Source organism: Grampus griseus (assembly GCF_964374135.1).
Source record: "Grampus griseus genome assembly, chromosome: 18".
Taxonomy (NCBI): Eukaryota; Metazoa; Chordata; class Mammalia; order Artiodactyla; family Delphinidae; genus Grampus; species Grampus griseus.
The window spans coordinates 62,326,909-62,351,407 of record NC_139012.1 but is presented as its reverse complement, the minus strand read 5'-3'; the positions used below and the strand labels follow the sequence as shown (position 1 = coordinate 62,351,407).

General features: G+C 36.3%; 1 protein-coding gene across 2 annotated transcripts in view; it reads left to right on the top strand.

The window, feature by feature from the left end:
- KPNA3 (karyopherin subunit alpha 3) overlaps window positions 1-24,499 on the top strand; it is an 88,771-nt gene that overhangs the window by 41,816 nt on the left and 22,456 nt on the right. For both annotated transcript variants that reach the window (XM_082675390.1, XM_082675389.1), the window contains 8 exons: window positions 6,617-6,661; window positions 17,620-17,709; window positions 17,903-17,932; window positions 18,019-18,071; window positions 18,213-18,308; window positions 21,563-21,648; window positions 23,667-23,753; window positions 24,119-24,288. In XM_082675390.1, coding sequence (XP_082531516.1) covers window positions 6,617-6,661; window positions 17,620-17,709; window positions 17,903-17,932; window positions 18,019-18,071; window positions 18,213-18,308; window positions 21,563-21,648; window positions 23,667-23,753; window positions 24,119-24,288 — 657 coding nt within the window. The remainder of the gene's footprint in view (window positions 1-6,616; window positions 6,662-17,619; window positions 17,710-17,902; window positions 17,933-18,018; window positions 18,072-18,212; window positions 18,309-21,562; window positions 21,649-23,666; window positions 23,754-24,118; window positions 24,289-24,499) is intronic.

Sequence of the window (24,499 nt, the reverse complement as noted above, 5' to 3'; positions counted from 1 at the left end):
ATGCCCATGTGTTCATTGCTAGTATATTGCTGGAGGAATCAGACTCTCTGCCTTCAGACTATACTACAAAGCTAAAGTAATCAAAATGGTATGGTACTGGCACAAAAATAGAAATATAGATCAATGAACAGGATAGAAAGCCCAGAAATGAACCCACACACCTATGGTCAATTAATCTATGACAAAGGAGGCAAAAATATACAATGGAGTAAAGACAGTCTCTTCAATAAGTGATGCTAGGACTTCCCTGGTGGTCCTGTGGGTAAGTCTCCGCTCTCCCAATGCAGAGGGCCCGGTTTTGATCCCTGGTCAGGAACTAGATCCCTCATGCATGCCGCAACTAAGAGTCTGCATGCCGCAACTAAGAAGTCCGCATGCCACAACTAAAGATTCTGCACGCCACAACGAAGATGCTGTGTGCTGCAGCTAAGACTCAGCACAGCCAAAATAAATAAATAAATATTTAAAAAAAAAAGTGGTGCTGGGAAAACTGGACAGCTACATATAAAAGAATGAAATTAGAATATTCTCTGTATTTTTAATTTTGATGCCCATGTGTTCATTGCTAGTATATAGACATACAAATAGATTTTTATATTTTTATCTTGTATCCTGTGACCTTGTTGGACTCACTTATCAGATCTGCCATATGTGTGTGTGTATACATATCTGAAATCCAGAGGCATCTGTCTTGTCTTTTCTCTTCTCTTTTCTTTCTTTTTTTCTTTTTCTTTTTTTTAAAATCCATTAGTCTTTCTAATATATTATGGTATTGGTTTTTCTGGGTTGATTTCCCAGGTACATTGTGTGCTTTTTCAGCATTTTATTTCAAGTCTTTTAGTTTCAGGATATTTTTCCCTTTAATTATTATCTTTATTGTCACTTTAATTCTAATAATTTTCACCTTCATTTCTTTTTTATTAAAATTTTAGTTCTTTGCACATTCTATATCTCTTAAGCATTACCTGTTGTGTTATTGTTCTTGGTTAGGTTTCCTTTCTGAAATATTTTTTTCTTTTATTTCAGATTCTTTCCTGATTTCTAGTACCTCATTACTGAGTGTTTCTAATTCTGATTATAATGTTCTTTCACATCTTCTATCATTCTCTAGGATATAATTTTTACATGTTTTGTTGGTACAGCTTTTTGGTAGTCTTTTATTGCATCATTCTGCTCCTTGTGTCTTATGGCATAGAATTTGACCCCAACCCTTTTATATTGTATACTTTATAATAGGTTTTCCTGAACTCTTCGGAGTGAGTGGGGGGTCAGAATAGCTTTTCTAGCTTTACCACTCTAGACCCCCTTCTGTTTTTTTTAAGTGATTAAATAAAATATATATATATATATTTATTTATATATCTTCCTATTTTCTGAGATCTGGCTCTTGTTTCACTAACCCACTTTGATCTGGATCCTCTCTTTACTTTGCCCCAATTGAGCATGTCTTGATCACTTGGAATTCTTTGTTTGTTTGTTTATAAATTTATTTATTCATTTATTTAATTTTTGGCTGCATTGGGTCTTCGCTGCTGCACGCGGGTTTTCTCTAGTTGCTGAGAGCGGGGGCTACTCTTTGTTGCGGTGAGCGGGCTTTTCTTTGCGGCGGCTTCTCTTGTTGCGGAGCACGGGCTCTAGGTGCGCAGGCTTCAGTAGTTGTGGCTCGTGGGTGCTACAGCGCAGGCTCAGTAGTTGTGGTGCACGGGCTTACTTGCTCCGCGGCATGTGGGATCTTCCAGGACCAGGGCTCGAACCCATGTGCCCTGCATTGGCAGGCAGATTCTTTACCCCTGCACCACCAGGGAAGCCCAGATCACTTGGAATTCTTTTCCCGGAAATTTATTTTCAGTTATAGGGCTTTTTCCAGGTAGGGGGACTTCAGCCCCTTGTTTTTGAGTCTACTCTCGTCATATTTTACAACGTTAGCATGTGCAGAAGATCCCTTCCATTTGCAGCTATTCTCAAATTGCCTTTCTAAACTCTAACGATTCATGATTTGGGGTTCTCCTCCCCTCAAGTCCTTCAGTTACCCAGTAACTTCTGCTCTTGTGTTTCCTTCTGCAGATATGCTGAGCCCATGTGAGTCCTATAGTTGGTGATTTAACCAGATCCTTCTTGTATTTGAGAATTCGTGGGGTTACCTTGTCACCCAATCTTGTAGATTTTATCCATGGGGTTTTGGTTTGGCTGTCTTGGTAACTTTTTTTTCGGCCGTGTGGCATGTGGGATCTTATTTCCCCTACCAGGGATTGAACCTGCACTCCCTGCATTGGAAGCACAGAGTCTTAACCGCTAGACCGCCAGGGAAGTCCCATCGAGAGGTTTTATTCAAGAGAATGGCAACACAGGTTTGCATTAAAAAAAAGAATGATCTGGCTGCATTGTGGAAAACTGATTCAGTGCGTAGAAGGAGACTAGGAGACTAGTAGTGATCCGGGTGACATGTGACATGATGGTGGCTTAGTCTAGGATAGTGGCAATAAAGCTAGAAGGTTTGAATCCTATTTTGGTGACTCCATTGGATGTCAGAGAATGAGAGAGTGAGTAGACATGGATGATCTCCCAGGATGGGGGTTCGTGCAACGGTTTGGATGATTGCACTGTTTCCTAATATTGGGAATATTCATGGAATCGTAGGGGGTGTTTTTTTGGGAGGGGAAGATGGGGGAGCAGGTGTGATATTTAAGCAGCTGAGTTTGAGGCCTTAAAATTATCTGTCCTCTAATCCTAAACATATACACATGCACACATATTTTAATTCTTCAGCGAGCCTTTTCCTGACCCTCTGATCATGTCTCCTTCTGGTATAGAACTTTATTATTTACTTTCCTATCTTAACATTTAACAGACTCGTGTTACTGCTTATTACTACCATCTTTTTCCCTAGAACAGCTGCTGGCAAACTTTTTCTTAAAAGGAGAGATAGTAAATATTGTAGGCTTTGTGGGCCAAGAGACAAAAATTAAGTTAATGTAGACACAATATCATTTATAATGTAACCACTTAAAAATATACGAACTATTCCTGTGGGGTCCTGCAAAAATAGACAGCTTGCCAGAATTGGCCCATAGGCTGCAGTTTGCTCACCACTGTACTAGACTGTAATTGCTATACTTGCCTCCTAGTTGCAGGCATATTGCCCTGGAGCATTTTGGTTGAATTTAGTAAATTTTTATCAAATGAATGAATATTATACTTACAGATTTGAAGCCCAGGCAAGAGAGCTGAATAAAGATAGATATTTGGGAGTGGTCTTCAAACAGTAATCGAAGACTTAAGAGTAGATGAGCTCACTTGGGAAGAATGTAAGGGAGGAGAGGCCCTAAGAAGAAGCCTTTTTCTGTAACTTAAACAGAGAGGAGAATGAGTGATGACTAACTCAAAGGTACTTGTATCATAGATAGTAGTCAGTACCTGTTGTTAACTGACCTAAGCCATTTGGCCATTTACACTCATAGGTTCTTTTAGATGAATAGGAGGCCTTTATATAGATAGGTGAGGGCAATAGGTGGTTTTCCTTAGAAATTTTACTATCAGTGAGTTACGTTATTTTTCTTCTTTTTTCTTTTTTTTCTTTCTTTTTGGCCACTCTGTGCGGCTTGTGGGATCTCAATTCCCCAACTAGGGATTGAATCCAGGCCCTTGGTAGTGAAAGTGCTGAGTCCTAACCACTGGACCGCCAGGGAATTCCCAGTGAGTTATATATAATAAAATAATAAAACAAGCCTTAGACAGAATTTGCTACCCATACAAACATGTATTAGCAAGCAGTCACAAAAAGTCATATAGCTTGTTTTATGGGTTTAGCTCTTTTAGACTCTACTACCTTGTAATAAAACTTCAACCCTCAGCAGATACCAGAAAGATCTGACTAGGATTAGCAGACAGAATCCTCGAAGATGGGGTGGGACACAGGATCAAAAGGAAACTTAGACTCAGAAACTTCTCTGAAGACAAATTGCAGGGCTTGTCAGATTCTTAAACCGCAAACAGGTAAGAATCAAGACACTTGTACAGTGTTTCTAGTTAATCCGTATATCTTGAAGAATTCCAGTTCAGCAATATAAAATTATTTCCAACATCTTTTATGCTAATTAACAAACACATGTCTAAATTCAGATGTTGATATTCAAAACACTTACTAATTGGGAGCTAACCTCTGATTTGGGCACTTCACATGCTAACTAACCCCCTGTGAAGTGTGGATTCCTAATTTAGAGTACTTCAGAAGTTAACTCATCACTTCTATCCAAGCTGAAGTAGCACTTTAATGGAAATTACAGTGTAGCAGTAACTTGATCATATTTTGGAGGAGATAGGCTGCCTGGGTCTTTTTGTTGTGTACTATCTTATAACAATTTGTAAACAATTAAATGTAATAGTTATTGCAATGAAAATACTTTTTCTTCTCAGCTCTAGTAACAATTGGATTAGATGTTTATACAGGCAAATTTTGACAATTGGTGCAATTCTAATCTTCAAGTGAATAAAGACAGCTTTCTTTACAGAGTGATCAAATAACACTTCATTAATATTGGTATTTGATTGCTCAATATTTATTACAGTTTGTATGATTGATTTATACATAAAGCATTCTCTGTATTGATAGTGTTGAAGCCTAAATGCAGAAACATATTAAATATAGAATTAGATTCAGGGCTCTTTCTTTGTACTTTTGAACCCTATTAGTGATAATAGTTTTATCAGTGCATCATTCCATCACATTAAATAAATGTTACTAAGTTGAATTTTGTTTGGTAGTTTTGTTTATATTTAATATATATCTATATTTAAGCACGAGTTTATATCTAGGTTAATATTTCAATATATTTAACAAAGTTTGTAATTTGGGTTCCATGGGATATTTTTTCCCTGCAAAGAGATTAATTTATCACTGCAGTTTAAGAAAACTTGACAGAGGTACCATAACAAAAGAATCATTAAATAAAATAATAACATACTGAATCTAGCAGTATATTAAAATAATAATATACCATAACATGTAGCCTTTATTCTGAAAATGTAACCATTTATCATATTTGTATGTGTAATAAAGTAATGCATTATATCACTATGTCAAGGGGAGAAGGGATATCTAGTCATTTCACTAATTCCTGTTAAGACATTCCTGATAGAGCCTCTTAGTAAATTGTAGAAGGATACTTCTTTATCTTTTGATACAAAATATCTATCCCAAATTTATTTTCATTTTTATGTGATTTTAAGGCCATGACAATGAGGCATTTACTTTTTTTAAACATGAATCGTTTGCAATAGAATACATTAGTTGCAAGCATCAAAAATCAGCTCTGGCTGACTTAAGAGCAAAACCATAATTTATTAGAAGAATATGAGGTGGGGGTTCCGGGCAGACCCTGCCGACTCAGAGAAAGAAGAAGCCTCTAGAGACGGTGCACCTGCAGATGGAGCAAGGTGGTGCCTGCCCACAGGGCCCTGGGGCTCCATCCCCAGGAGAGGCCAGGAGCCGCTCCTTAAAGTCGGGGGACCCCTACAGGCTTTCTTACCTGAGGACCAGGGACGATGAGGACGACCCAGCAGGGCTGCTGTGAGAAGGGCCTGCCATGATGCTTGAGAAGTGCTCAAAAGGTGTCCTGGACTGCTGTGCCCCCGAGAACCCTGCTTCCTCACCAGTGTGGACTCTGAGGTTCCCAAACTGCTGGCCTGGAGCAAGACTCCTTGAAATCAAGGATTGCCAGTACTCAGCGTCTGTTACCTTTGCTGGGTGCTTTTTAGAAACTATGGCGGCCTTCCCACCAGCGTTCCACCCAAGCACTTGTCAGGGTTTCTGGAGGCTTCCTTGTGGCTCGTCCGCCCGTCGGCACCTGGCCTCTGGGACACGCCTTCTTCGGGTCTCCTGTGCTCCACCCCCAGCCCGGCTGCCTCTTCCACCTCCTCTGGCTCTGTCCTGGGGCCCTGCCCCTGTGCACTCACCACTTGGGGTCCCATTGTTTGAATTACTCTCTGGGTGTTCTCTGTGCCCACTACTCTTCAACTTTTCTATTTCCATAATAAAAAGATGAAAAAAGTAGAAAAGTAAAATAAAAGAATATGAGGTGGTTCAAAGAATGAGTTACGGAAACCAGGTAACTAGGAACACAGCAAGTTCAGGATATAGGCGTGGTTCACTACCTTGTCCAAATGCTTCCTTTGGAAATTAATGTGCTTTTTTTTTTCTTTCCATTTTGCTCTAGGTTTAGAGTTATAGGGGAGAGTTCTGCTGGCTGAGTTTAAGCTCATGCCCTGTTTTTGCTAGGAGAAAGTGAGATGCTTTAATAGATGGTTCCATCAAGACTGTACACAATGGAGAGTATATAATTCCCCATAGAAACCTGGGTGCAGTTAGGAAACGGGGATGGATCCTAGGCAGCCAAGCTCTACCTCCCACTCCCCACAAAACTAACCAACAGACATCCAGTAAAATAGACAGGAGTTTTGGCTTTTTAACCTCCTGTAGTTCATCATTTAAAGTCTAAACTGATTAATCCTTAAAAATAGAATCTTAAACAAATTTAAATCTTAAATGCCAGAGACCTTAATTTATGTACTAGCAGTATCAATATTTAGATACTTATGAAATTTTTGTTTTTCTTTTTAGACAATGCGAAGACACAGAAATGAAGTGACAGTTGAACTGCGAAAGGTAAGAGTGATTTGTGTTTAATAAAAAATAATTAGACTTTTTCTGATGCTAAAATTTTTTATAACTTGAATAATGAAAATACTATGGCAAATTAGTAGGCATCCCTAAAACTACACAGCATAAAAATATATCATTAAATAATTTATAATGGTATACATTTATAGAAACTTCCATTTATTGAGTTACCAGGCACTGTGTGAAGTACTTTACCACTGTCATTGAAATTCTCACAACATCTGATGAAGTTACCATTGTTTTTTCTTAATAACCTCTTTCTGTGTGGGCTATGTGCTAGACAGAATTCCTCCACCTTCCTCATGTAAAAGTTAAATGTGGAAAAAAAAAAAAAAAAGTTAAATGTGCTTGTTAAAGACACTTTAGAAAAATAAAGTAGAATAATCTTATATCTTACCAATTGAATGCAACTACTGTTAAAATTTCTTTTCTTCCATTATTTTTGAATTACCTTCATTAGATTGTATTTTCATGCAATCAGATTTTATTTTAAGCAAATTTTAATTACCAGTTAACAAAGTACACATAATAAATTCTGTCTATATACATGTACATTTAAAAAAATAGATTTGAAACTTATTTCTAAATCTTTGTGTTTGTCTTAGATTAGATTTTCTTGATCTAATTCACTCCTAAAACTCATATATTAAATTATCATCTTGAAACTTTTCAGTTTTAGAGAGAAAGAAGGTCTTGATTCTGAGAGTACACACTCTCTCAGTGAGTCACTAGAATCAAATGGACCTGTGCATTTATTTACTCAATAAGTATTATCATACCCACTTTGTGTTATTAATTTTTACTCAGCATCGATGTTATGCTCCTTGGTATAGTATATAGTTCCTGAGATCCATTCTCCTGTACCCCCTCTGCTCCATTTTTTATTAAATTCGAAAAATACTTGCTAATCCCATGTTCTTTCAACTCCTTAACTTCATGGATACTTACAGATTAACATCAGTGCAAGTTTTTTCAGCTCCTTGGGTCATTTGGACCAGAGAAGTGAACTAAACCTTAGCTTAATAAAGTAAGGTGAGCTCCTTGCCAGTCGTAACACTTTGGACTTAGCTTCTTTTTCTTTTCTTTTTAACTTTTTATTAACATATAACACACCTACAGAAAAGTCAACACAACTTAAGTGTACAGCTTGATGAATTTTCACAAAGTGAACACATTTGTGTAACCAGCTCCTAGATCAAGAAAGAAACACTACCTGTATCCCAAGGCCCCTTCACAGTTTCTGCTTTCCCCCAAAGGCAACCATTATCCTGATTTCTAACATTATAGATTATTTTACATATTTTGCATATTTTGAACTTTATATAAATAGAATGGTGTGTATCTTTTTGTATCTGGTTTTTCATTCATCATGTAAAGATCATTCTCTGTAATAGAGCTGATAGGAATAAAATTGGAATTAAGTAATTATTCATTTGTTGTTATCTCTTCACATTACACCAGCTCTCCCCAGATGTGAACCTTCACTTTCCCTTAACTTTTCATGCTTGGAATACAATTCTGAAACTTTTGTATTGGTCTTAGTATTACTCAGAATCCTCTCCTGTTTTAAGCTTTTTCGCCCTTCTGATATGCTTATAAATCTAAGCTATTCACTTATATTTATATTTGGTGATTTGTTCCTTTTATACTTGTGCTGCCCTCTGTATTTAATTAATAGAATTAAAATTTCTTGCTTATCAGAGTACATCTTTTTTTTTTTGCGGTACGCGGGCCTCTCACCGTTGTGGCCTCTCCCGCTGACGCGCAGACTCAGCGGCCACGGCTCACGGGCCCAGCCGCTCCGCGGCATGTGGGATCTTCCCGGACCGGGGCACGAACCCGTGTCCCCTGCATCAGCAGGCGGACTCTCAACCACTGCGCCACCAGGGAAGCCCCAAGAGTACATACATCTTTTTAAATATTCACCTTGGTTTCTTTAGAGACCGCTTTCTTATCTCCTCTTTTTTTTCCTTCTGGATAACATTATTTCCTTTTCAATTACTATGATTAATTCCTGAAAAATCCTTGTAGGAGGATCAAAATAAAATTAACTGAAGAAATCTCAAGCAGTTCCTTATTTCACATTTCAGAATTCCCTAAGTAAGCAGCAGAAAGTGACCCTTTCCTGAAACAAAGCCTATACTTCAAAGCTTAATTGATTTTGATATAATTCTCTGGAGGTGTGTAGAGCCCTTCAAAAGAAGATTCCTCCACTCTTTATGGTCAGAGTGTCTGCCTCTGATTTCAGCCTTGCTGTCTCTATTGCTCCATTGAGGAGACAGTCACAGCATTGTTATTACTGACATTGAGATTCTTGAAAATACAAGAAAGAGAACTAGTTCCCAGTTTCTTAGATGAGCTCTACACACTTCTGTTAGATGGTAAGCTTCTAAAGTGAAGGTAGTAACCACACTCCCTGACCCAGCCCTGACCCTCAACCCCAGTACTCCCAGGTCTCTCTCCTAGCCCATCCCAAAATGCCCAGTCAAATTCTGGACATGTAGTTGGTACTCATTACATGCTCATGTTCAAGAATTTAATTGAATTATGATATCTTAAATTTTTACTTAAATTTAAATCATTTATTGAAGCTTTAAGAAAAACACTTTAGATATAGAACAGTGCTCAGAAGCACTGATCTGTGACAAGTCAGGGAGCTTGTGTCAAAATGTTAAACAAGACACTGCTTCCTTTACCACCAAAGTCTTTCTGCCTAAATAAATGAATAATGGAACTAAATGGTGTGTTTATTTTCACAGTTGATTACTAACACAAGTTCCTTATCTTGTAGCAAACCTACAACAAATAATTTGTTCGAGGACATTTAGCCAGTGACCATACTTTGAATAACACTGATACTGATCTATAAAAATTGAGGGTGAAATCTAGTTATTAATATGTAGTGCTTTACTGGCCTCAGACTCTTTTTGTTTGAACTCTTTTCTTTTGTCTCCTTGATCTCTTGCTTTCTTATTTAATTAGGCCCTTATGCATCAACACTTACACAGAAGTCTGTATTTCTGTTTTATATCATTTTGAAAACAGAATTACATAGGAATTAAATAACTTGCATAAAGTCACACAGCTGAAAAATGGCAGAGCTGAGCTTTTAACCGTTATGCTATAATGCCTCTCAGTGTAAATGTTTAAGTGAATAATGCCTTATAAATTGAAAATTGATCCAAAACCTGTCACTGGCATTCATAACTTTGGCACATTGTATTAAACTTGATATCATCTTCTCTTGGTGATTGATCAGTCAGATATGCCATAGTACTTTACTGTCATTAGATCTGGGATTGGGGCAGGTTGAGTTCTTACATAAAGAAAAACACCACTAAAATGCCCATTGGACTGATCAGATCCAGTACTTGTTTTAGCTGTCTGACTTAAATAAAATATCTCTTTTTAAAAATAGCCTAAAAACAAAAAAAGCCTAAATTCCCCATATTAACAAGCTAAAGAGGAAGCGTCATATGATCATATCAATTGATGCTGAAAAAGCACTTGACACCCCATTCCTGATAAAACTCAACAAATAAGACATAGAAGGGGATTACCTGGACTTGATAAACAGCATCTACAAAAAACCTCATAGCTAACATCATACTTAATGGTGAAAGACTAAATGCTTTCCCCCTAAGATCTGGGAACAAGACATGGATGTCCATTCTCACCACTCTTATTTATTGTAGTGCTGGAAGTTCTAGCCAGTGCTGTAAGTCAAGAAAAAGAAATAAAAAGACGTAATTTGGAACAGAAGAAATAAAACTCTCCCTATTTCTAGATGACATGATTATCTATGTAAAAAATGCTGAAGAAGCTTGGTGCTTTGTGACCGCCTGGAGGGGTGGGATAGGGAGGGTGGGAGGGAAGGAGACGCAAGAGGGAAGAGATATGGGAACATATATATATGTATAACTGATTCACTTTGTTATAGAGCAGAAACTAACACACCATTGTAAAGCAATTATACCCCAATAAAGATGTTAAAAAAAATGCTGAAGAATCTAGAAAAAAGTTTCTAGAACTAATAAGTGAGTTTGGCAAGGTCACAGAAAACAAGATCACACATAAAAGTTAATCACTTATATATGCTAACAATGAGCTTGCAGAAACCAAAATTAAAAGCACAGCGCCATTTATAAGCACTCCAAAGAACATAAAATACCTTGATATACATTAAGAAAACATGTATAGGATCTGTATGCTGAATATTATAAAATGCTGAGGAAAGAAATCAAATAAGACTTAAGTAAATGGAGAGGCGTATACTGTGGTCATTGACTTAGTAAAGATGCCTGTTCTCAAGTTTATCTGTTTTCAGACTCTCTCCAGGGTTTTTTTGTAGACATAGACAAGCTTATCCTAAAAAGTACATGGAAAGACACAAGCTCTAGAAGAGCTAAAATAATCCTGATAAAGAGTAAAATAGGAGAAGTTGCTCTACGCAATATTAAGGCTGCTAGAATAGCTACAGTGATGAACACTGTGTGGTACTGGCAGAAGGATAGACATCAGTGGAACAGAGATAGAACCCAGAGATCAGCCCATACAAAAACACCCAACTAATTTAATGGACGAAGGATAGCGTTTTAAACAAATGGTACAGTACTAGAACAATTGGACATCCATAGGCAAAAAGAAAAGAAAAAGAACCTCAACCTAAATCTCACACCTTATACAAAAACACAAAATGGATCCTAGATGTAAAAGTAAAGCATAAGGCTTTTAGAAACAAAAAATTGGAGGAAAATCATCAGGATCTAGAACCAGGCAAAGAGTTCTTATACTTCACCACAAAATCATAATCCATAAAAGGAAAATCAGATGTTAACAAATTTAAAAATTTTGCTCTGTGAAAGCCCATGTGAATAGGATGAAAATACAAGCTAGAGACTGGAAGAAAACCACATATCCATTACAGGACTGGCATCTAGCATATGTAATGAACTCTTAAAGCTCAGTAGTAAAAAAAAAAAAAACCCAAACAATCCAATTAGAAAATGGGTAAAAGATATTAAGAGACATTTCATTAAAGGAGATATACCAACAGCAGTCATGCTGCTGCTGCTGCTGCTGATTAATGCATCATTAGCCATCAGGGAAATACGGACTAAGACAAGCTAAAAGCATGTATCAGAGTGGCCAAAATAACAAAACAGTGGTAATAACAGATGCTGGTGGGGATACAGAGAAGCTGGATCACTCATACATTGCTGGTGGGAATGTAAAATGGTACAGACACTCTGGAAAACACGCAAACTACTGATAGAAGCAGCAGCTTGCATGAATTTCCAGAGAATTATGCTGGGCAAAAAAAGCCCATCACAAAAAGATTATATACTGTACGATTACAGTCATAGAATATTTTTCAAATGATAAAATTTTGGAAATGGAGGACAGATTAGTGGTTACTGGGGGTTGGTAGGGGCTGGGAGGTGAGAGGGCATTTTCTGGTTTTGGAACTGTTCAGTATCTTGACTATAATGGTGGATACAAGAACATATACAGGTGATAAAGTTGTATAGAACTAAATACACATAAACACACATAACAGTGAATGCAAGTAAGACAGAAAATCTGAATAAAATCAGTGGATTGTATCAATGTCAGTGTCCTGGTTGTGACGTTTTACTATAGTTTTGCAAAGTGTTACTATTGTGGAAACCTGGGCAAAGTGTACGAGGGATTTCTGCATTATTTCTTACAACTGCATGCAGATTTACAATTATCTCAATAGAAGTTTTAATTAAAAAACCCTGAATTAGTAAATTAGAATCCATTTGAAAAGAAGAAAAGCAGCCATTTGTTAAGATCAGTTAAGTGATTCTTCAGGAACAATAATTTGTGTTAGGTTGTCAGATTTTTACCTGATTGATGAACAAGTAATATTTTTTTCCCTCCAATTTTCAGTTGAGGTATAACACATTGAGCAGAGTGCCCAAAATGTAAAGATAATATATAAAACTCCTGGGTGAATATTCATGTAACCACCCAGCAGTAGTGTCACTTCATAAATGTTTATATTGAGGGGAAAATCTGTCTTGTGAGCATTTTTTTTCTACCTCTTTAGATGCAACCAGAGTTGGACTACATCTTTAAAAAAGCAAGCAGTAGAATATATTTAAGAAACAGTCTCTGTAGCCACCACAGTCTCAGCTCTGCAGTCTCTGGGTTCAAATCTTAACTGATATTTCCCAGGTATATAATTTAGTTTAGCCAGGTTCTCTGTGTCCCCATTTATTCATCTGTAAAATAAAGATTTAAGTTTTACAGGACTAGCACTAGATAAAGATTTAAAACAATGAGGGTATTGCTGGATAAAAACAAATTTAATTACTTATTTAAGTTTGAAGTGTGGCTGGTAAATAATTATCTGTCCTTCATCACATATGTAAGAAGTGACTGCTGACTTGTTCCACATATTTAGGTATGGGATTGCAAGCCACTTTTTCAAGATGGAATGAAAAAGAAGAACTTTATATAGAGATTAATAACAGAATTTGTTAAGTCAAAAAATATTAGATCAAGTCATAAGAAATTGCCTGTAATTAAGCTTTTTGATCTACGAAGTGGCAATTCCATGTGGTTCAACCAAATGTCAGAAAACAGAAGATCTAAAAAGTATTAAATACATACATGGGATAATAGATTAATAATGGATTTCTAAAGGAACTTTAAAATGGATGTAATGTGTGTGTATGTGTTTGGAGATAAGGTAGGTGTTGAAACTAAGCCAGTTTCCATATCCTCTGAGCTCCCCTCCCACTTGACAAAAGAAAAAGATACCTTTTATAGGTGCTGAATTTATAGTACAATCTCTAAGAGGGTAAAAATCTCTAGGTGACAAGCAGAAGGACAGTTTAAGTTCCTGGTTTTGGTGACGCCTCCTTTAATGGTTAAATCACATCACCAGAAACCTGCCCAGAGACTGATTATCTTAACTTGGGTTGTACATATTTTTTTGCTGAGAGTGAAGTATGATTTTCGTGCCCTAGGGTGCCCCAAATGGACTATGTTAGGATGTTTTCAGTTCAAATATGAAGGTTGTTACTTAATTTTTGATAAAAGAAACAACTTACTAAGAAGGTATAATAATACTAAACTTGTGTATGCCCAAATATATGTAAGCCAAAATCGACAAAATTACAAGGAGAAATTTGTCAAAAGACATAATCATTGTGGGAGAACTTTTGTCAACAGTAAACACACTAGTTAACAGGAGATAGAAAGGTGTAAATAGCTTAATATGTGAATATTATCTAATAAACACATATAAACCCCATGCATATTTGAAAATTGGTTTTGTGATAGTATAAAGCCATAGTTGCTACCCTGTGCAGTGAGGTACCATGGGGCTCCATAGTGAATCAAAGGAATACCTTGGGATATTCTAAATTTTTGTGAGAAACACAGTGACACTTAACATTTCAGATACCACAGAATCATTAGATCTTGAAATAGTTCACAATTTAAACATTAGATTGCACAGTTTTTTTCAATCACATATTTTGTCTGAGTGAAATAAAATTATTTTCTTTTAACTTCTGTGTTTTTCCCCCCAAATTACTATTAAGTTGTTTGGACCTAACCACCTGATAAAGGAAACTGGGGGGTACTTCCTTTGGCCTACACTTAGGCCTATAGACTGAGAAACTTCAGGAAACTCTGGTATAAAGTAAATGTCAGCTAATTTCAGTGTTGTTCAGACTTCGTTCTCTGATCACAAAACAATTAAATGAGAAATCAGTGAATGAGATAGTTACAAAAACCTCATAATTGTGGGAAAAAAGTAAGCACTTCTAAATACCTTGGGCATCAAGAAATCCTAATGGAAATTAGTTAATACCAAGATAGGAACAATAGGAAGATGCTACATGTCAGAACCTGTGCAATACAGTTGAAGTGTTAACTTTACAAGAGAAGTTTATAGCAAGTAGAGAATAAAAAAATCGGAATTTAAGGGACTTCCCTGGTGGTGCAGTGGTTAAGAATCTGCCTGCCAGTGCAGGGGATACAGGTTCGAGCCCTGGTCTGGGAAGATCCCACATGCCACAGAGCAACTAAGCCCATGTGCCACAGCTATTGAGCCTGTGTGCTACAGCTGCTGAAGCCCGTGCGCCTAGAGCCTGTGCTCCGCAACAAGAGAAGCCACTGCAATGAGAAGCCCACCCACTGCAATGAAGAGTAGCCTCCGCTTGACACAACTAGAGAAAGCCCACACACAGCAACAAAGACCCAACGCAGCCAAAAATAAATAAATAATTTTTTAAAAAAAGTACACCCATCACTCAGCACCCAGCTTCCTTGATTCTTAGCATTTTCCGATATTTGCCTTATTCTCACTTTCTCTCTGATCTGTGTGTGTGTGTGTGTGTGTGTGTGTGTGTATGTATATATATGTATATATATATATAGTGGTGTGGTGCTCCCTTACACCCTTAATACATCATTAATACATCAGTTCATACACCTTTCAACGTAACCACAGTGTGTTTGTCAAGGTCACGTAGATAAATTTCTACTATCCAGTCCTTAGGCCCCCACTCATAGTTTGCTAGTTTTTTCCCAATAATGTCCTTTATAAAAAGATCCAGTCCAGGATTAGACATTGCAGTTAGTTGTCATGTTTCTTAAGTCTTGTTTGATCCAGTTCTTCAGTCTTTATCTCTTTTTTTTTTTTTTTTTTTTTTTGCGGTACGCGGGCCTCTCACTGTTGTGGCCGCTCCCGTTGCGGAGCGCAGGCTCAACGGCCATGGCTCACAGGCCCAGCCGCTCCGCGGCATGTGGGATCATCCCGGACTGGGGCATGAACCCGTGTCCCCTGCATCAGCACGCGGACTCTCAACCACTGCGCCACCAGGGAAGCCCCAGTCTTTATCTTTTATGACTGTGTATTTGAAGAGTACAGACTGGCTTTTTAATAGAATGGCAGATTTGGGTTTGTTCGACTTTTCTCAGGTGGTTGTTATTACTACTACTATCACTACTATTATTGTTATTATTTTGGTCAGGAGTACCACCAAGATGATATTGTTTTCTTGGTATATCAGACCAGAAGGCATACCATGTTGATTTTTCCTTTACTCTTTTTTTTTTAATGTATTTGAAAATTTTTTTCTTTTTAATTTTTATTGGAGTGTCGTTGATTTACAATGTTGTGTTAGTTTCAGTTGTACAGCAGAGTGAATCAGCTATACATAAACATACACATATATCCACTCTTTTAGATTCTTTCCCATAGGCCATTACAGGGTATTGAGTAGAGTTCCCTGTGTTATACAGATTCTTCCTTTACTCTTTTTTTTTTGTCACCTTTAAAAAATATATTTATTTATTTTATTTATTGTTTGGCTGCATTGGGTCTTTGTTGCGGTGCGCGGGCTTCTCGTTGCAGTGGCTTCTCTTGTTGTGGAACACGGGCTCTAGGTGCATGGGCTTCAGTAGTTGTAGAACGCGGGCTTAGCAGTTGTAGCTCGCAGGCTCAGTAGTTGTGGCACATGGGCTTAGTTGCTCCGCGGCATGTGGGATCTTCCCGGACCAGGGCTTGAACGCGTGTCCCCTGCATTGGCAGGCGGATTCTTAACCACTGCACCACCAGGGAAGACCTCTTCCTTTTCTCTTGATGATAACCTTTGCCACTTGGTCAAGATGCTGTCTGCCAAGTTTTTCCTCTATAAATTAATAAGTATTTTGTGGGGAGCCACTTGGGACTATAAAATGTGAATTCATGGATTTTCATATTTGTGAGTTGCATTAATTTTTAAATAATGTAGAATTATTTGAGTAGTTACTAAATAAGTATGCTGTGATATAATTTGAAGTTGGTAATCTCTTAAGGATTAACATATACATAAGCATCTGTTTAAACATGCTTACTTGTACATAGCACACAAGTAGATGTCATGCAGATAAGCCAGTAAGCTTCAGATGTCTATTTCTAGTTTTAATTTTCCTATTTGATCTGAATTTTAACCTCAGTATCTCATCAGTAGCTTTCTATTGTAATCAAACACTTCTGTAAATATTGTTTTGAAGACTAGAAGGTCTTGAAATTTTAAATTGAAAAGAATCTTAGATATCATTTAGTCTTTTATCTAATTTATTTTGACTTAATCCTGTAGACAAACTAAAATCTTAGAGGAAATTTTGGTTTAATCTATATATTATGTAAAATGGCACAGGTTGCCATTACAAACAGTTGAAATCCCATAAAATGTAGAAGTATCATGCTGTTGAAAAAGCCAGATAGGGGACTTCCCTGGCGGTCCAATGGTTAACACTGCGCTTCCACGGCAGGGGGCACAGGTTCAATCCCTGACTGGGGAACTAAGATCCCACATGCTGTGCTGTGCAGCCAGAAAAAAAAAAGAAAAGGTTAAGATGATTAAAAAAACAAAAAAGAAAAGCCAGATAACAAGAGTTAAAATCTGAGATTATAGCAAATAGATAGCATTTATGCTAATGAATTCCCATTCCCCCCACTCCCAACAAACATACAAACCTTAACATTTGAGAAGTAAACTTTTTCATTAAGCTGACTTCTGAATAAATTGCTTCAGGCAACCATTAGCAGGAAGTTGAAGAAAGCTTGCATACTTCGTTGAAATATATTTGCTAGACTTTTATAATAATAATTTAAATTTAAAAATTTAAATCTTCATTCCAGATTAGGAGGCACAGTATTGGTCAAAAGAGTTGGTGCTTAATAAATTTGGTGTCTGTGTATGAATGCTGGCCTTTAAAGCAGTTAATTTTGTTATCAAATCCAGAATGTGGCCTGTCATGGGTTTGCAGTATACACATTTAATTCATATTATCCTTATGTAGAGATTTTGTGTTTGTTTCATAGTTGCCTGATAAAGTTGAAATAATTTTAGTGGATTTTTCATTAACAGCAGCCTTCACGACTTCTTAGCTATTTATTGGTTGTCTTTCAGAACAAAAGAGATGAACACTTACTGAAAAAAAGAAATGTTCCCCAAGAAGAAAGTTTAGAAGATTCAGATGTTGATGCTGATTTTAAAGCAGTAAGTTACCTTGTTCTTATAAGGTGTTTTAAAAATAATTTTTATAATAACCAGAGAACTTCATTCTCAATCTAAGACCAGTTTTACAATGATAATTAAGGTATATTAACTCTTATCTTTAGTAAGTAGATTATTCAATAAATGTAATTTTGCTATTAAACTCTTTGCTGAACTATCTTTTTTTCTTTTTAAGCAAAATGTAACACTAGAAGCTATATTGCAGGTATGTTATTAATTTAATATTTTCATTTTGAAGTATTTTGAAATTGATTTTTTTTTAATTTCTGAAATTTACATTTGGTGTTGTAGAATGCCACAAGTGATAACCCAGTGGTCCAGTTGAGTGCTGTCCAGGCTGCAAGGTAAGTACTGATTTGTCCAGAGAGAGAATTAGGTGTCATGCCTAGGGTGTCTTAGCTCATAGTCTAGAAGTAGTACATTGTTATATTTCTGTTCATAGTTTGAAAATTATAGCAGTTAATTTCTTATATTTCTTTTTCTAGAAAACTATTATCCAGTGACAGAAATCCACCAATTGATGACCTAATAAAATCTGGAATTTTACCAATTCTAGTGAAATGTCTAGAAAGGGATGATAAGTAAGTATGGATTTAACTCCCTGTTCACTTTTTTCAGCTAACTGAAAATTTGTGATTATTATTTAACCAGTGGTTCCATTTGGTTTTGCATTTATCATATTTGTCATTTGTCATGTATTTTAATGTAATTTTCTTATTCTGTGATCATACTCAGTAGACCTAAAGTTCTTCTCTTTTTAGTTTATGAAGTGTGTGTATATTTTCTAGGAAAATTTTAGCGTCTGTTTATTGTCTATTCTAACTTATCTCAAATATTTAGTCTTTATTTGTTAGTTGGTTTTTTTTAAGTAATATTTTAAAACAACCCAAATAGTGTTTGAGTCACTCTTTCCTTATGAGTCTATATATAGATTAACCTCATGACTTGAGTCAACATGAATGGCTTCCAGAACTGAGTAGCTCTTTCTTACCCTGGGAATATTCCAGCTGATCTGCTGATACTCTGAGAAGTCTTTAACAGAACTCCAACCATGAGTAGTTGTCTATCATCATGGTTTTTATTTGTGGTAAATTAAAAATAAGAGGGCAGATTATAATTTTCCAGAATAGAAAGGGAAAAACACCACTTGGTATCTTTTGAGGTACTGGTCCCATTTCTGTTAGTGTTTAGAGAGATCTCGGTGTGCTATATCTTAAACTTCATCAGTTTGAGGTAAGTGGGGAGAATGTAAGTTTCAACTCCAAAATACATTAAAACAAAGGCTAATTTTGCATTTAAGGGGCGTTTAGACTTCAGATATTTTGTTAAGTGTTGTCTGTGAGATTTTCAGGTGACTAGATAAAATGGTGATATATAAATGTTTCTACTAAGGGTTTGCATTATTTAAAAATACTTCCTTCTGCTTTGATTATGTGCCACAACCATCCCTCCAAAAGCCCTTAACACTTTTTTAATACTATCATATATATTTTCTATAACAAGATTTATTTAAGTAAAAATAAGTTTTATTTCAATTGTTAAACAAAAATTCTATTTACCTCTACTTTTAAGGCCCTCTTTTTGTTCTTGATTTGCTTTTCTTTCTTCTTCTTCTCCTTCTCCTTCCTCTCCTTTTTTTTTACTTTTTGGTCTTTGGCATGGGCTCATTTGTGTGGGTGTATCTGTGAAATACAGCATATATACAGAAGAATATGCTAAAATGTATGCAGACCTGTGTAACTACCACCCAAAGTAAAAATAGAAAACTACCACTAGTCGGTGGTCTCGATCTGACTTGATGAATTTGTCATGGGAAATTGTGTCATAATCTAAAAGCCCCATAGACTTTGGAGCCAAACAGACCTTGGTTTAAATCCAGAGTTTGTTGCTAACCAAAACCCAAGTAGCATTTGAGCCTCAGATACCTCATCAATAAAATTTAGGTGGTTGTGAGGAATGAAAATAATATAAACAAAACACTATACAATATCAAGCATATAATACGTTTTCATTTATTATTTACTTATTGCACTCATTATTTATTTTTTCTCTGTCTTCTCTTTTTTTCAAATGACATCTTAGAAGACTTTCTGTAGCTTTGTAATTGTATTTTTTACGTCTTTATGTTTTCTCATTTAAGGCCCTCATTGTCAGTATTTTGCCAAACAACCTAGCCTAGTTTAATAACCCTTTCTTTTTCTAGTCTGAGACAACATAAACTGTCTCATCATCTTTGATCTTATCATCCCTTTATTTCTCCTCAGCCTCGATACCGTCTTATTTCTTGCCTTTTGCCAAAGTTCGTCATGTAGTTCTTGTCTGCTCCTTCATTTTCTCATCTGTTCCATCTTTTTAACCTCACCACTTTCTATATCGCTGACATTTATTCTCCTTAAAACCTTTTCCTTCTCGGATCTCTCTACCCTTTTGATATTAACAACCTCACTCTCTTTCTTTGATATTTACAGAGTTTCTCCTAAGTCCCTAACCTTTGGCTCCCCTTGGCTTTTGCTCACTACCACCCCCTCCTACCTTGGTATTCTGTTTAAAAGAATGTGTGTTTTTCAGCTATCTATCCTAACTTAATGTAGATAATTTCTTACCAGATTTTTCCTACATTGGCCTTGAACCTTTTTTATCTATTCTGCATGGACTCCAACAGTGTTTTTTTTACTTCACTTTTCAGTAACACTCTATACTTAGTATGTCTGTAGAATAAATTTCAAGTTCTGAAGCCTGAGATTTGAGTCCTACTCCCCATACCACACACACAAACTTAGGTAACCTACCCTTCCAGTTTCATCCCATGTTATATTTTTTCATACCTTCTTGGCTTTAGCTCTCTTGATCCCTTCATAGTCATCTGTACACATCATGATCATCCCACCCATGATACTTTTATTTGTATTTCCAGCTGTCATTGCCTTTCTTTCTTTATCCCTCTTTGAAAATCTAGTTCAGTTTTCCCTTTCTTTGTGAGGTCTTCCATCACCATTCCAAATTATAATGATCTCATCCTTTCAGCAAAATTATGTAGCCTTGTAATATCTCTGGTATGTAAAGCAGATGGTGTAGTGGAATAAGAGCTTTAAGACCTGTCTAGAGGTTGTGGCAGTGATTCATCTGAGATGATGAGGGCTTCAGCTAACACAGTGATATTAGGGATGGTGCTATAAATATAAGAAATATTTAAGAGGTAAAATTGACATGACCCTATTGATTAGATGTCTGTGGGAGAGGAAGGAGTCAAGGAAAATAATGACTGGCTAAAAGTTGCAACTGTCGGACTTCCCTGGTGGTGCAGTGGTTAAGAATCCGCCTGCCAATGCAGGGGACACGGGTTCGAGCCCTGGAAGATCCCACATGCTGCGGAGCAACTAAGCCCATGCACCACAACTACTGAGCCTGCGCTCTAGAGCCCGCGAGCCACAACTACTGAGCCTGAGTGCCACAACAGCTGAAGCCCGAGCACCTAGAGCCTGTGCTCCATAACAAGAGAAGCCACAGCAATGAGAAGCCTGCGCACCACAGCAAAGAGCAGCCCCCGCTCACTGCAACTAGAGAGAGCCCATGCACTGCACAACAACGAAGACCCAACGCAGCCAAAAATAAATAAATTAAAAAAAAAATGTTGCAACTACCAATGGACGTAAAGAAGTAAGTTTATATTGACTGACTTTGAGAGCAAATGAGACATTCAGGTGGAGATAGCCAACAGGCAGTTGGACATAATAAGACAAAATTCAAGGACAAGGTAAAGGATAACCATATAATCTGCAGGTCATAAATGTAAATAGTAGTTATGTGTCTAAAGATTTTTTATTGTTTTTTACAGTCCTTCATTACAGTTTGAAGCTGCGTGGGCATTAACCAATATAGCATCAGGAACTTCTGCACAGACTCAAGCTGTTGTACAGTCTAGTAAGTAAATTAGTTAATTTAATTCCTTACTTGCTGGACCCTTTTTTTTTTTAAAGGGAAGGAAGTGGTGTTTTATTGTAAAGACAGTTTTATTTAAAAATTATGAATATTATAAGTTACTTATGATAGTTGATATCTTTACTATAGCTGTCATTAATCTATCATTGAATAATTTTAATTGTGGTTACTAAAAAGTGAATAAGAGTTTTATCTTTTTGGGTCAAGACCATCTCCTAGTAATAGGGTTTAAATTTTCTATTCCTAATGTCTCCAAGGTGCTGAGTAACTTATATCTTTTAGCTTGTAACATATATTTTTTAAATTTTGCTTACCTCAAGATGGGCTAACTGTTATTAGCATGTTGACCCAAACTGTCAAAAGCTCTTTGAAAAAAACTGGATGTCACCAGGTAGTCTTAAAGTGTGGCACACTTAACTGACTTCAGGTGGTACTTAAGGTGATTCTAAGTAGTAAATGATACAGCAATAAGTTACATTGAATCAAGTAGTGAGAATACTATTTTCTTTCACTTTTGTTTTAGATATTTCAGTAATGTCAAAGAAGATTTCTAGGTAGATGCTAGATGTAACACAAAGGGAACAGCAGATTTTAGACTAGGGCTTTCAATAGAGACGAGTAGGTACAATTAAATAACAGTGTTTTGTTTTCATTTTTAATTTTTTGGTTATCTTCTATGTGTGGTGATTGATACTGGTATTCTATTTACAGAAGTGATGAATAAAATTAGTTAAAATACAAATGTGAGTCAGTTCAAACCCTCATACATTGCTGGTGAGAATGTAAAATAGTGCAGCCTCTTTGGAAAACAGTTTATTAAAAGGTTAATCATAGAGTTACCATATGGCCCAGCAGTTCCCCTACTACATGGAACCAAGAGATATGAAACCATGTGCACAGAAAGACTTGTACAGAAATGTTTGCAGCAGCATTACTCATATTATTCATAATAGCCCCCAAATGGAAATAACCCCAGTATCCATTAGCTGATGAGTAGATAAACAAAATGTGATATACCATTGAATACTATTCAGCAATAAGAAAAAATGAAGTACTTATACATGCTATAAGATGGACAAACCTCAAAAACATTATTCTAAATGAAAGAATCCAAACAAAAAAACTACATATTATACAAGTTCATTTATGTGACGTGTCCAGAAAAGGAAAGTCTGTAGAGACAGAAAACAGTAAATGGTTGCTTAGGACTTGGGGAGAGGGTAGTAGGACTTCTCTGGGTATGGGATTTGGGGGTGATAGAAATGTTGTAAAATTAGATTGTGGTGATGACAACACAACTCTGTATAAATACTAAAACCATTGAATTGTACACTTAAACAGATAAATTATATTGCATATAAATTATATCTCAATAAAGCTATTAAAAGTGTGAGTCAGTTTTAATTTAAATGTTAAATAAATAATACAGGTAGTACAGAGATACAGCTAAAAATCCTAGAGGTAGTGCACAATTGACTGAAATTTAAGAAAAAGTGATCTAGCTTATGCTTAGTTTCTACAGGTAATGAATATGATACCAGTGTTTTGGAATGTGAGTTAACACATAAGTTATGTAAAGAGTAAGGATTATAATGATAAATTATCTTGAAATATAGGGTAGGCCTGATATGGGGATAATCATTTCTTTAGTTAATCCCATGTCAGCAATTGGATCATATTGACTAAAATATTATATTCTAAGGTTACATGTTCAGGGTAGAAATTTTTTTTAATGAATTATAGGAAAAATTTTATGCTGTTGTTTTCTTTTAATTAATAATATAATAGCAACTTCTAGACACTGTCAATAGGTCTGTTACTTGAATACTACTAGGGGAAAACACTAAAATTTATTATATTTAGGGTAAAGGTATTTGCCACATTTATTCATTCAGTGAATTATCACTGGGCAACTACAGTGTGCCAGACTCTGTATACAGGCTGAAATCTATGACTCTTCAACATTTTGCAGTGTAAATATTAGTTTTTCTTTATTATAGATGCCGTACCTCTTTTTCTAAGACTTCTCCATTCACCACATCAGAATGTTTGTGAACAAGCAGTATGGGCTTTGGGAAACATTATAGGTAAGTTGAATTTAGGTTTGAAAAGACTCCAATTAAGTATCTTAATTAACTTTTCTCCTACATTGGCATAGCCATTACACACTATGTTTCCTCTAATTTTAATGTGGGTTGACTACCTTCTTGTTTCATAAATACTAACTTAAGATTGTACCTCTTTGAAATGGATATGCAATTTGCTATGAGGATTGGTAGGTTAAATTTGTGTTCCCCAATCAAAATCTGGAGAGATAGCAACACTTGATGCCCTTGACTAATGGTGAGGAAACATAGAACATCAGTGTCCCAACATAAGCCATTGCATACATTTCAGACTTTCTCATCCTGAATGTAATTTTTTTTTTTAAATACAATTTTCATTTCTGTAGGTGATGGTCCTCAATGTAGAGATTATGTCATATCACTGGGAGTTGTCAAACCTCTTCTGTCCTTCATCAATCCCTCCATTCCCATCACCTTCCTTCGGAACGTCACATGGGTCATTGTCAATCTCTGCAGGAATAAGGATCCCCCACCGCCTATGGAGACAGTTCAGGAGGTAAATGAAGAAATGCAAAGGCCAGATGGTATATTTTCCCTATGTTTATGCCTTAGATTTTCATGCACAGGGAATGAAATAATGTATATACTGATTTCATGGCAGGTATGAGATATTTAAGTAACGTATCATACTTAATTTTGACTCCTGTGAAATAAAAGTTGAGACTCTATGGCAGCTGAGTGAATGTCAGTCCTCCCTAATTCAAGCA